The sequence below is a fragment of the Pogona vitticeps genome, chromosome 2, assembly GCF_051106095.1.
Source record: "Pogona vitticeps strain Pit_001003342236 chromosome 2, PviZW2.1, whole genome shotgun sequence".
Taxonomy (NCBI): Eukaryota; Metazoa; Chordata; class Lepidosauria; order Squamata; family Agamidae; genus Pogona; species Pogona vitticeps.
In genome coordinates, this window is record NC_135784.1 from 193115555 (window position 1) to 193129686 (window position 14132).

Genomic DNA, 14132 nt, shown 5'->3' on the forward strand with positions numbered 1-14132 from the left:
GCCTGGAAAATTCACATCCTTGCTTAGTGAAAAAAACTGCTTGACAAACCGAATGTATGGTTAGTTTTATTAAAAACCATTATTACCTTTTTTTCCTCCCATGTGCAGCTGTCTCTGAGATGAAATCCTTAGCACAAAAAGAGCCGCACTGAATCCCCTGGTCCTGCTCTTGGTCCTTGATCAGAATGATCAAGGCCCGTTTTTGTCTTTTCAGACCAAGAGCTCTTGTGAAGAATACTTAAAATTCTGCTTAGAACTGGAGGTGATATTCTTTACTGCTGTTGCTTAAAGTACGTTTTCTCATCTTTTGTTTGTTAGAAGACATCAAATGCCCACCATCGCCCCAGTCTTCCACAGCAGCATGCCTGTAAAATATGGAATTAGCTCTGGAAAACCTGTTAAATTAGCAAGTGAATACTGCACCAATAATGGTACTTCACAGACACCAGGCAAACCATATTGGTTGAAATGACTTTTCTAAGCCAACTAGACTCCTGTATTTTCCCTGTGTCCATTGCTTCCTTGACCATGAGGTGTAGATAACTAGGAGGCTATGTTCTTTTCATTCAACTTGCTTGCCCTGAACTGGTTCAGAGAGTTGGGCAGGTTTGAAAGCACAATCAGATAGGAGAAAGTGTTCGGCATCAGAAAGGAAGGTGGATTCTTAACTGGGAGCCGATCTATTTTGCTAAGTCCTTGATACTGACAGTTTATTACTTGAGGAGCAGGCTCGAGTTCACAGAAGGTAACCCACACTTCCTCTGCTTTGGTTGGGCTATGAGGGAGGCAAGCCTCCTGGATGCAGAATGCTATTCACCACGGTCTCCATATATGGGTGGTAGTTGCAGGTGATGCTGGCTGAATACAAGTCACGTGCACTTGGGGCAGCAGCATAGAAACCAGAGAAGGATGCAGCCGAGATCGAACAGTGAAGGTGTAAGAGTCTGAAAAAGATGTCCCTGCAGGTTGCAGAGAAGGAGATGACGATAGAAAGGCCGACTGAGGCATGGAGAGAGAATCTGGCTTGTGTGTTTTCCAGTCTATGGAAGCTGAAGTCTCTTCCAGGTACTTCAAGATTTGTGATGCCTTGTCTTGACTTGGAGAGGAACTGGCTGAGGTCAAGAAGAAGTGGACAGTCTTAAGGCAGTGACAGTAACCAGCAGCAAAATCTTGCCCATCTTGGAAAGAAGAAACAGCAACCATACCTGGTGGGAGAAGACAAGGTCGGGCACAGAAACTACAGCACTCTGATGCTCTAAATGAGCATTATCCTCCATGCAGGCACTTGACATCTTTTATGTGTCCTACCTTGGTCTTGTGCCACAAGAGGAAGGAAGGTTTATCTTACCTTGCTGCTTGAGCTGGCGAAGCTGTTGCACCGTCATCTCCAGGATCTCAGCTTTCTCCAAATGTGACTTGGCTTTAGTGTCCTGTGGAAAGCAAATAAACAAAGTGCGGTTTTTTTAAAAGGGTAAATTTCCATTCCAGGAGTGCTTATAATGGAGATTCTTTCTTATCCATCATCATGCATTTTCGGTGGAATTCTACAGGCATCCCGATGATGTCTATGGTTTCTAAACCATGCTTTCCCACTATTGCGTGGTAAGGACGGGACAGTGGAAAAGGTACACAGTGCTTTTGACTTCTGTCTGGAAGTGCCACGAGCCACAGCAGACTTTTTACACTTCCCATGTCTGCTTTCCATATGCTCAGTGTTGCTTGTGATTTACTGGTTTCTGATCACTGTAGAATCAACGCTTTCTGATTTGAAGGGAACTGAAAAAGTGCCTTCATTAAGGTTGTGCATGTAGTGTTCTTTAGCCTGTATAAATTTATGCAAATCTACATCTTTTCTCCATTCTGCAACAATGTATTGCGCCATTTTAGTACTCTGCCTATTACCTTATTCTCTGATAGTTGCAGAAATAAGAATATTTCCAATATGGTAGATGCTGCAGAATAAATTGGAATTTACAAAGGGGATAAAGAACTAGGTAGAACACTAAACTCACTGTCTGACCATGAGAAATTATATGTAGGCACCAACAGTCCAGCTACCAGGCTATGAGGATTTCAGCAGCATTTATTGCCTTGCTTTCCAGCATGCATACAGCCCTGCTGTTCGGACAGGATGTGGTGTGAATACTTTGTTTCCAATTTAGCATTAGCACTTACATGTTTTAACAGTGTAGGAAGCTGGTTTCGGAGATTCATCAAGGGCTCATCCAACGGTAATTTTGAAAAGGTGCTTTTGCTTCTAGAGCATTAGATGAGATACAAGCTAACACGGCTAATACGGCTTCAGAGCACAGTCGGATAAGCCCTTGGCGAATCTCTGAACACCTGCTTCCTACATTGTTAAAACACATAAGTGCTAATGCCAAATTGGTCTGTGCCGTCAAGTCAGAAACAGCTTATAGCTTCAAGGTAAGTGAGATACTTTTAACGAGCGGTTTTACCAGTTTCACTCCCCAAGTGAGTTTCTATGGCTGAGTGGGGATTTGAATCCTGTTCTCCAGAGTCCTAGTCCATCACTCTGTCCATTAAATCCTATCCTTGTGCCACTCCACAAAGGCCCATAACTTTACGCCCCGTGATCCAATCCCGACTTATCAGATAAGAACGAGAACCAACCACACAACTGGCCTTGAACCTGCACGGCAAACAGACGCGCCCCTTCTCCATTTGGTCCTGACAGCCGACTTGTCCCCCCCAAGTGCCCGACCAGCAGGGACATGCCCTGTTCTGTGGACATCTCACGTGGAACGCCACTTCTTTCAGTAAGATTTTTGAGTCACACAAACCAGGCGTAAAAGGGCATCCCAGCCAGTGGCTGACCCAAGTGTTTGCAAGGGAACAAAGCCGAGAGAACTGTAGACTTCACGGACTGTTCCATTGGTTAGAGAATTGTTAACCCTAAAAGAGGGAATCGACAGTGGAGAATTTCTCAAAGGCAAAGGAGGGGTTCAGTCTTGCCCACCACTCTCCCTTCTCTGGGGGTGATTCTGTGACAATGGATATGCACCTTACATATGCCCAGAGGCACCCTCTTCATCATTAATTCATACAGGCCAGCTTTATGCACCAGACACTGAAACCAGGTTCCAGGGCTGAGTCGCTAATTGCTTCATGGAAGATTGACCATAAATCTGCACCTACAGCCAATATGCTATTTAATCATAGCTTACAACTGTTGTTGTTTTCTGCTGTCAAATCAGAACTGACTTACAGCAACCCTAATAGGGCCCTCAAGGTGAGATATTTAAGGAGTGGTTCTATGAGTTCTGCTTGCCCACTGAGTTTCCATGGCCAAGTGGGGATTTGAACCCTGTTCTTCACAGTCCTAGTCCATCACTGTCCACTATACCACACTAGAAATGTAAGGTGTGTGCATGTTTGGCCTGGATAAGGTGAAGAACCAGAGAGAGAGTTAGGACACAAAGATGGAGACCAAGAGAACCAGAGGAACTATGGGACTTTGTACGTATTTCTGGCTATAAGCCCTCATTGTGAGAAATTCAGCTCTTGAACTGGACATATTGAACTATGCTTTCAGTAAGTTGACAAAAACATCTGCTGCTAATTGAGGGAGTGGAGCAAACTCGGGGGTTAAGAAGACCCTGGTACAAGGATCCTCCCGAGCAAGCAGATTCCACACCTGTCCACTAAGTGATTCACAATAGGTGATAAGGACCATATATCTAGAGGGAAACAAAGAAACGTCTAATGTACATGCCCAGCTAGCAACCTGCCTAAAAAGAATATAAAAAGAGGGGTCCGGGCAAACATTTTGTGTCTGCTTGAGACCAAAAGGCTTATGGAACCAACTACTTTTTTTGGAATTTGGACAATGCAAATAAAGAATTCTTCTCCCTTTGGTGAGTATGATGTATATGGTGTGAACCTGTTGAATGCATGGAACCCCTTTTATTAGAATTGTAATCAATAGGTAATAAAGTCTATTCATTTTGCATTTATTAATGTGTCTTGTGAGGGCCTTTGCTGTTTAATTTTGTTCTTCTTGGGATACAAAAGATCTAGTGGTCACCCTTTTGTGACAGAAACATCAACTACAAAACATACAAAACCTGTTCTTCCATTCCAAATGCATGTTTCTCATAACATTTTGGAATCAAAGGATTATGGAAAGACCTTAAATGATCAGTGCTTCTCCCCTTGTGAATAAGCAGAGCCGCTCTGATACCAGGAGCTCTTCCGTTTTGGCCCGAGGCTTAGGGTTGGTCTTTATGGGACCTGCTGCCTGGCTTCCTACTGGGAGTCGAGTGTGTTTACCTGTTGATCCACTGGCTGTTGAAGTAGCTTCTTCAATTGTTCTAGGCTTGCATTGATGCGGGCCCTGCGGCGTTTCTCAATCTGTGTTTTGATGGACTGTCAGAAGCAAGAGGATAAACAGGTATTATCAGCAACCAAACTCATCAAGTGAACTTGTGCCTCCTAAGATGAAACAGGGTCAGAGGTATTTCTGTACACAGAGCCATTATCATCCCAAGTGTTTCTCACAATTCAGTTTTTCTTCTGACATCTTTGAATGGAGAGATTTTGAGATTTATTATTTTCAGTGAAAAGATTCATAAAGGGAATATATGTAGCAATGAGATCAGAACAGAGCTTGGATATAACTACTTACAAATAACATGCTACTTCTTTTTCCAGGAGCAAAGATAGTAACATCTTGACCATAAGCTAGCAGGAGCTAACTGTGCTTATTCTGTACTGTAACTTTTAAAGTTACTGTACATGGCCTCACTTGCTTTTAGAAGAATATGATCTGGTTTACATGCTAGATCATATTGTGTTGCATGCTGTTGCCTCCTGGTTAAAGCCTGGCCCTTAAACCCATCCCTCACTCTGTGCAGGTCAAGAAGGATAAGTTCATATGTTCCACATACATAACATCTTATTAATGTATGGATACTGTACTGCAGCTGATCCACTACCCTGCTCCCATCATCCCATGCTTTTATCCCAGGTATGGGTAAATAGGGAGTATCGTGTGGAGAAATGACTGATAATAAGCAGAAGCTACCCTCTTTTGATCAACATTTAAAAAAACCCCAAGATCATGGCCACTGGTCCCATCACCTTTTGGCAAATAGAAGGGGAGGTTACGGAGGCAGTGACAGATTTTACCTTCTTGGGCTCCATGATCACTGCAGATGGTGACAGCAGCCATGAAATTTAAAGACTGCCTGCTTCTTGGGAGGAAAGCAATGACAAGCCTTGACAACATCTTAAAAAGCAGAGACATAACCTTGCTGACAAGGGTCCGAATAGTCAAAGCTATGGTTTTTCCAGTAGTGATGTATGGCAGTGAGAGCTGGACCATAAAGAAGGCTGACTGCCGAAGAACTGATGCTTTTGAACTGTGGTGCTGGAGGAGGCTCTTGAGAGTCCCCTGGACTGCAAGGAGAACAAACTTATCCATTCTGAAGGAAATCAACCCTGAGTGCTCACTGGAAGGACAGATCCTGAAGCTGAGGTTGCAGTACTTTGGCCATCTCATGAGAAGAGAAGACTCCTTGGAAAAGACCTTGATGTTAGGAAAGTGTGACGGCAAGAGGAGAAGGGGACGACAGAGGATGAGATGGTTGGACAATGTCATCGAAGCGACTAATATGAATTTGACCCAACTCCGGGAGGCAGTGGAAGACAGGAGGGCCTGGCATGCTCTGGTCCATGGGGTCACGAAGAGTCGGACACAACTAAACGACTAAACAACAACAACACCCTCTTTTGAAACTGCTTCATGTCTACTGTTCGAAAACTGTATTTGAATGGATGGATGAAGCTGAACCAACTGAAGGCAACTCCAGAAAAGTCATCAGGAATATTAGTGGGAAATAAACCCTAGCACTCCAGAAGAGCTTAGTTTGCTGCTGATTGAGGCGATAGTTATCCCAAACATAAAAGGCCTTGAAGGCTATCCTCATAGATCCTAACTGGCTTTTTGATATGCAGAGTCCGGGACAGCATTTAAACAATTATGTGTGCTGCAGAGGATTGGGAACATAAGGTTCTTACCCATGCTTTTGTACCTTTCAGCCTTGACTATTATGAAGTGTTCTGTGTGGTACTGTCCTTGAAGACAGCTTGGTAGATCCAGTTAAGTAATGGGTAGTGACATTCCGAACTAACTATAGTTTAAGGTACATTACAGTCTATATCTAGTCCTTGTTTCACCAGTTCCTGGTGTGTTTGGCGCATATCTATTCAAGCTCCTGGTTTTAACTGACAGGGCTCATGGCCTACAAGTTAGAGCCAGGAGGAGAATCTTTATACCTCCAGGTATAATCAGGATGGCAATGCCCGTAGTTTCTTTATTGCTGGCCACAGAGGTGAAAACCAAAAACATCTGGAGGGCAAAAGATTCTTTGTCAAAGCATGCCCTCCTTCAGTTCTGTGATGTGAACATCTGCCATCAGAATTAAAACTTTTATGGCTTTAAATAGGAAGCTGTACCTTCCTATTTCTCCCAGTGTGGCCGAGGAACTGTCACTCTTGCTTTTATTTAGGAAATGTTGTGGAATCTTTCTATTTTATAATTACCGTTGAAGATCACTGACCTTAGAGTAGCCGTCCTGGAGCAACAACCTTAAATTATTACCCATAGCAACAATAGGTGATGTAGCAAAGATACAAACCAAGGAACCAGACCGTGCTATCCACCCAGATGCTCACTGTGTCCCCATATTTACTTCGGCTGGAACTAACCACACCACCCACAACAACGGGGATTTTGTATTCGTTTGTTCCTATTTCCATGTGAAGTATTGAAACAAGGTATTAGCAAGACCCTTCTGGGTTCTACCTATGGAAGCAGGTGAGCCTCTAAGTAACAATGTACTAATCTCACATCACAAATGGAAATATTTCAGTATCAGTGGGAGAACACTTCAGCCTCTCGGGATACTCTGTGGCTGTGTGCTTTAGCACAGCACTGTGGAGCAAACAAACTTGAAGAGAGACACACTTCCAACTCTATGTAACATATCATGCATCTGATGAAGTAGGTGGTGTTCATGCCACAAAAAAAAAAGTTTGTTAGCTTTTGGGGTGCCATGGGTCTTTACTAACTTTTTTTAAAAAAAATGTACTTACTAGTTAACATCTTAAAGTAGTTTGACTAAGTATTTACTGATTACTGCATATGATAGTGTTTTTTTACTTTTCCTGTTGTTGCAACTCAAAACAGGGAATACAGCTTTGTGTTGGACCAATAAGCCCTGGAAAGGTGATCAATACTGACAGTGAGGAGGTGATCCTTAGGAAATGTTCACTTTTCTTTTTCTGTCCCAGGTTGAAGGATGGGAAGCTGTAGGAACAGGCTTGGGCAAGAGGGTGGTGGTGGTATGAAGAAGCACAGCAGTGCAGAAGAAGAGGAAAGTGGCAGAATGAGGAGGTGGAAAGACAACCTTGGAATTTTCTTACCTATGCTAGCATAATGGTGAAAGACCCAGTGGGGCTTTACTTTCTTATATTAATGAACGGAAAAACTGGGCAAATAGGATGGCTTTTACTAGAGACTAACTGAATTTGTTACTTTCCCTATTATTATGGAGGAAGATCTGGCAACATTTCTGCCTTGGAACAACCTCATCTTTGTGAGTTGAAACAGGTTGAAGACCTCAGGCATATTAGGGTCTACTGCCTTTTCTGGCCATGTATTGAGGACAAAAAAAAAAATCCAAGCACATCTTAGTAAATTACTAGGCAATGGTGGTTAATTAAACATATTTCTTGTGATTGCAAGGGAGACAGGCATTTGACCAGATAGGCGGGGTATAAATGAAATAAATAAATAAATAAATAAATAAATAAATAAATAAATAAATAAATAAATAAATAAATAAATAACAATGAAGTTTGCATGTTTTCCAATTTGCAGTGATCCATACTAGCATTTTTTAAATTTTATTTTTAAAGGAGAATGCTCCCTCCTGTCAGGGCAATTCTGACTTCTAAAATGTGGGTTCTCTATAGGCTACGGTGTTTGTACAGTAGTGTACAGATCTTTTTGACTATTCTTAATATTATTGTGGTTTTTTCCCTACAGTATAACACAGAACACCACAGATGGGATTTTTGAAGGAGTAGCCATGTTAGTCTGCAGGCATCTCTCCGGTGGGGTTTTTGTTTGGTTTGGTTTTTTTGGTAGAGCAGCTGAAAGTGGGGGGCAAAAAGGCAACAGGAGGTAAGTCCTCTACCCCAGGGGTGAAACAGGATGCTGTATATTTGCAATATAAAGTTGTTTCAGCAGGATTAGGTGCTTGGCACACTCCAGGCTTGTGGGATTTACATACATTTTTTGGGGGGGGACATTTGTTTACTAAACACACTAGACCCCCTAACCGATCGGGATCCAAAGTAGAGATGGAGTGGGTGGGTGGTGGATCTGCAGGAAAGACAGAATAGGTCTCAGGCCAGGAGTTTTAGTTTCAGTACTGGAATACAGCCCAAGGTCCTTTCAAACTATTGTTCCTGTCAGCTCTCTTCGTTTCAACAAGCAGAGGCCTTTATTGTTGTTGCCACTGCTAAATACATCATTGAGAGATCTGATCCATCTCCTCCCCACTCATCATACAGAAAGCAAATCTGCAAAGGTGAAGAATATTTGCACCCACTAGCATGAAGGTGCAGCAGCATGTAATTTATAGGTTTGTGTCTTGCCGGGTGGTGGAGGTCAAGTGACCGCTTTGAACTGCTGTTATTATTCTTTTTGTTGTCTTGGTAAGTCTTTGGAGCACAATTCAAAGCATCAAGGCCAATGGAGCTCAGAATTTGTCGGCTTCCAGGCGCCTGCAAATGGCTCAAGACTGGATCCATCAGACACAAACGTGTTCTTTACCACCAGCATCCAGCGCTTCTTCAGCCCGTCTCTCAACACTACCTGACGGTTCTACTTTTAAACAGCACAACCCCTACAAAAAATGGCAGGTTCAAAAACAGCGGTGGGCTGGGGAGATGTCGCGGCTGGAATGACATTTAGAAACCCAGTTCATCAAAAAGATCATTACTTTCCAAAAATGAAATGGCTGGGACCTCGTCCTAGCCTGACTGCGAGCCCAACTTTCTCTCTCTCTCTCTCTCTCTCTCTCTCTCTCTCTCTCTCTTTTGGCTATTCCATCTTGGTAATCCTTTCTTTAAATTAATTGTTTTAAATTGAAATTTGTAATTTTATGATTTTATATATTTTTATACTGTTTTGTTTTATTTTGTAAGCCGCCCCGAGTAGACATGGTCTAGAGGGGCGGGGTAAAAATCAAATAAATAAATAAATAAATAAATAAATAAATAAATAAATAAATAAATAAATAAATAAATAAACTGTAAAAGTGTGGATTGCTCCTGGGGGGAGAAAAAGCACTCTGCAGATGCTCAGGAGCACCTCCCTCCTCTTTCCTTCAGGCACCCTGGGTTTCAGTTCTAACACTGCCGGAAAGTTCTAAACCGGAAAGCTCAACTGCACCAAATGCAGATCCAAGATTAAAATATATATATATGTATCTTAAGTTTTAATTCATCAAAACGACCCTTCGTTTTCACTGATAGCAGCCAGCCCAGCCACCCCCCCCCCCCGCCATCACAAACTCATTTCCCGCCACCCCGCGCTCTTAAGACAGCGCTCACTCTAAACACGAGGAAAGAAAGGCGCCTTGCTTTCTTACCCGTCTTGCTTTCTTACCCTTCGGTAGAGCCGGCTGGGATTTTTCGAGTTCCTTGCAGAAGCTCCCTCCTTATCTAAACTCTTGGCCTCTGGCTGGTTCCGCGGGGCTGTCTCCATGGTGCCGTCCTTTGAAGTAACTTGAGTGGGGATAAAACGGCCTTCGGCTTCTTGTGTTCCCAGATCCTCCCCCCTCCCCACCCCCGGGAAGCAAAGAAGGAGGCCGACCGGCTGGTTCTCTGTTGGTTTTCAGTGGTCAAATAGAGCCATCAGTTCTTTTTCTCCCTCTCGCTTCCTCTGCTCCTCTCTTTGGAGACGATTCAAACACACACACCCCTCCTCACCCCGCTCCTCTTTCGCGCTTTGCAAAGGTGGGAGAGCAGCTCCTCCCACTGCCTGAAGAGAAAGGCCACTTTCCGAGCAGCCCCCTTCCCCAAAACCAGCCTCTTTCCCCTGCTCCCTGCTGGCTGAAGTGTCCTCGATGGGTCCGCCTGGGTAAGAATAAGGTACTGAGTCCAGCAGGAGATGGAAGATTAAACGAGCACGATGGTGGCTCCCTATGGTCCTCCTCCCCCCCCCCTCCATCGATGGTTGGATTTTGTTCCCTGAAGATCACAGGCGAGACTGTGTTTGCCTCAAAAGATTAAAACCACGCCCAAGATAAATCGGTGTCGTTGAAACCCCCCCCTTCCCCAATATTGCAGTTGAAGGGGAACTATGGATAAAAGTTATTGGAATTTGAACATGGTGTTTTCTGGTTTATATCTCACTTTTAGCCAGACTGTCCGATATCCAGCTAGTTGGATGGCTCCCTTAGGTATCTGGCTGCTGACCCAGAGAATGGGAATTTCCCCCACATGACCTCCCTGTGTGGCCTTGGGCAGGCTGTAAGATGTCTCAGGGTGGCCCCTAGAAGGAGGGAATGGGAAATCACTTCTGAGTATTTGCTACCTGGAAAACCCCGGAAGGGGCACTTGACTTGATGGCACAAATTTATTTCTCATCCTGTAACACAGAGCTTGGATATTTCAAAACTACAGTTCCCAGAATACAGTATTCCAGACAGCATGTTGGCTGTAGTATTCTGGGAACTGTAATCTTGGAAAGTAACTTTCCTAAACTCTCCTAATGTGGCAGGAAAGCGAGCCTTTGCCATCCTCCTCTATGGCAAAGATAATTGGTGTGGGGGACTCCAGAGGTTTTTGAACTGCAACTCCCACCATCCCTCACCCCTCACCATTGGCTGTGCTGGCCAGTGGTGATGGGAGGGGCAAGCGAAAAAAGCACAGGGAAAGCCACAACTGCCCACCTGCGTGGATTTTTAGATTGTCAGCCCCACTGGGCGATGACTTATTTATTTATTTTTTTACCTCGTAAAGCACCATGTATATTCTAGACCCTGTTCCCCCCCCCCCCCCAGTACTCAAAATGTCCATCATCACTCAACAGGCATCAACCTAAGTCCTTCTCCCCTTCCCACAGATAGCAAAATGGAAACTCTCCCAAGTCAGGAAAAAACAAATTCGTTAGGGTAATGATTTCCTTTGAATTGCAAACAGCGAAAATATCACCACATTTTGAATTTAAAGGGACTTTTCTTCTTTAGAGATAAACCTTGGAGAAGTAACCAAAGCAAAATAGCCAGCAGGATGTGTGGGATAAATTGGAGAAGCTGCCTCAGATTCAACACACATACAGGAGGAGTGTGGAAAATTAGAATATAATCATATGCGTGATTAGATATATATATATCTGCAATGAGGGCTGGCAACGTGTTTAAAAGATACATTTTTTTTTCTGTATGAAATATTAAAGCATGGTTTCAAGTGAGCAAACGCAAAGCTACATCTCTGCCTGCTGGGACCGTTCAATGACAGAAATAGGCCTGGTGGAGAGGGTGGCTCCACCTCGTAAATAACTTTTTCATCTTGTTCCTCAGGCCTACCAAAGCCTCAAAGTATCAGTTTTTGAATGCTGCCAGGAGGGGATGGCAAGAGGAACAGAACTGGAGACCATAAGAGCAGCAGATAGCAGGCTTTTCATTTCATTTCATTGTATGCAATAATAGCTGTTGGAGCAGTTATGGCTAAATTCTTGTCACATAAACCTCCAAGGTCCACAGTTTTTCTTCTTAATTTACCACAGAAAGGAGAGAGGAGGACACAGAACTGGAAGGCTTCTTTATATGTGTCCTCTTCTCTCCTTTTATATATACATATATATAAAGCTCCAGAGGTATGTTTTGTTTTTCTGTGGTGTAATGAAAAGGAGGCCTTGTCCAAATCCTCAAATGTCCCTCACTAGCAGTATCTGGATTTTAAGCAAAACTGTTCAGAATAGAAATCCAGAGCAATGAACTAATAAACATGTCCAGCCTGTACTTCTCTGGCCCCAAATTACTGAACTTGTAATAACCATTACTTCATACCTCATAACATTAAAATAAGCAGCCTTTTCTGCTTTTACTGCTCAGCTGATCAGCGCTAAACTGAGGAATGAAAGAGCATGTATTTTCTGAGGATAGTCCTTCATACTCAGTCTTACTCAACACTATGTCTGGGACTGATGAAACCACTCCTCCCACGTTTTTCCTCTTTTTGAAGGCCAAAGTCTTTGAAACATTGAGTGTTTTCAAATGCAAATAACTTTCTTTGTGGCCTCTCTTAAGAACTTGTCTGGACAGTTAAATGTAGTTCCATTGCAGGCATTCTATCACAGATATATCTGAGATTAAATATTCTGTTGTTTGATCAGATCACATCCATGTCTGATAGTATACATACACAGTCGCACTGTATTCTTGTTCTTTTTTAAAAAAATATTCTTAAGAAGCCAGAGCAGAACCAGGTGAATAAATACTATGTATACTATGTATAACAGGCAAAGGTGGTATTTCAGCAATATGTTGTGCTGGAGAGGGTCATCCTTGATATGAGAAAAGGGTACCCAAGACATCATGCATGAAAAGCTGGAGGGGGTGGGTGCCTATGTCAACAACCAAAAAGGATAATATAGCTCACAAATTGGTACCTGCACACCAGGTGGCATCTCCACACACAGTGTCCACATTTGGTGGTGGTGGTGGTGGGGAATCACACTAAAGGACTGGTGCCATATTTGTTCCTTGTTTAGGAGCTCCCCAGAGCCAGCAGGCTGGCTAGCCAGTTGTTACATACAGCACTGATGTTACCTGTCTGTCATGGGTTTGGAGGGAAAGTTCCATCCTATGGGGAGTGGAAGGCGGGACATCAGGAGGAGGGGCTGTACTGTATAAATATGTGATGCCTGTGTGGTGAGAGGGAGACACTGTGAGACACTGGGTTGTGACGAAGCAGCAGCTGGGAAGAAGAAGCTGTTGTGGGAGTCTGTGTGTCAGACAGGGTACTTCTGTGTGTCAGAGTACCAACCTGATAGGTTCAGGTGTCTGTTGGTTAGCCAGAACTGATAGGTTCAGGGTCTGTGCTTCAAGTTAAGGGTTCTGGGTGAACCAAACTGTATGCTTGTATGAGTGAGGATAAGCCACGTTACTTTATTTATTCACCTGATTGTTTTATTTTTCCATGTGTGTGTTTAAATAAACCTTATTCTTTTTATTGTTTAAAAATCCATCCCTAGTCTGTGTGACTTCTTACAGGGAATGGTTGGTGGCAGCTTAGTGTAACTGTGTGACATATCCCAGTAGGTCTGGGTTTGTCACATTGATTGGTGTCCAGCGTGTGGGATACGACTGGTCCAGTTGTCCAGCGGTCCAGCAAAGCCTTGGCAAGTGTGCCCAGAGCAAGGGGGGTCTAGTCAGGGACAGTCTGAGGCGCGTAGGTAATCTTCTAGGTGTACCTCACAGGGAGGTGCGCTAGTAGAAGAACGTGCCAACTGGGGAGACTTAGATTAAGGTGCTCTGAGGCAGCCTAGTTTTGGCGGGAAAAAGCTGAGGCAAAACTGCGTAGCAACAGTGAGCTAGCTTGCCAGCTGAGAGGCCCAGCAGAGGGGGGTAGGCTCTGACTCGATACTGTTGCAATTTAAGTGCTGAGGAACAGCAGCAATCTCTAGGGAGAGCTGGTTCTGAGGCAAGAAGGAAAAAAGTGGTCGTTTTATTTTGAGGCTTGACTTTTTAAAGCAGCCTGTTCTGGGGGGGGGGATTATGCCCTTGACTCGAAGCCAGATGGCCGAAATGAGTGAAGTGAAAGACCCCCAGATTGACCAAGGTTCTGAGGATGAATTTGGCTCAGTGCAAGGTGACAGCACAGGAGAGCAGAACCCAGAACTTAGAAAATTGCTCATAGCCCAACAGCATGAACTGAGGATGAGGCAATTTGAAATGGAGGAAAGGGAAAGAGAAGAAAGGGAAAGGGAAAGGCAGAGGCAATTTGAAATAGAGAGATTGGAAAGAGAAGAAAGATTAGAGAGAGAGAGAATGGAGAGGGAGGAAAGAATGGAGAGAGAGAAAATGGCG

General features: G+C 43.7%; 1 protein-coding gene across 1 annotated transcript; it reads right to left on the reverse strand.

Moving 5' to 3' along the window:
* Positions 1 to 53: 53 nt before the first annotated feature.
* LOC110084662 (transcription factor HES-3) lies at positions 54 to 11101 on the reverse strand. Its single transcript, XM_020804197.3, has 4 exons — positions 9704 to 11101; positions 4294 to 4389; positions 1349 to 1430; positions 54 to 1205 (listed from the first exon to the last, which is right to left on the reverse strand). Exons 1-4 carry the CDS (start codon positions 9800 to 9802, stop codon positions 814 to 816), a joined length of 669 nt encoding a protein of 222 aa, XP_020659856.3. The 5' UTR covers positions 9803 to 11101; the 3' UTR covers positions 54 to 813.
* Positions 11102 to 14132: the final 3031 nt, after the last annotated feature.

Excerpts from the sequence above, each read along its gene's own strand:
- LOC110084662 (XM_020804197.3), bottom strand. The coding sequence starts at position 9,802 with ATGGAGACAGCCCCGCGGAACCAGCCAGAGGCCAAGAGTTTAGATAAG. Across the intron at positions 1,431-4,293 it reads AACAGCCAGTGGATCAACAG|GACACTAAAGCCAAGTCACA; the intron begins GTAAACACACTC and ends TGCTTTCCACAG. Across the intron at positions 1,206-1,348 it reads TCGCCAGCTCAAGCAGCAAG|GTATGGTTGCTGTTTCTTCT; the intron begins GTAAGATAAACC and ends TTCTCCCACCAG.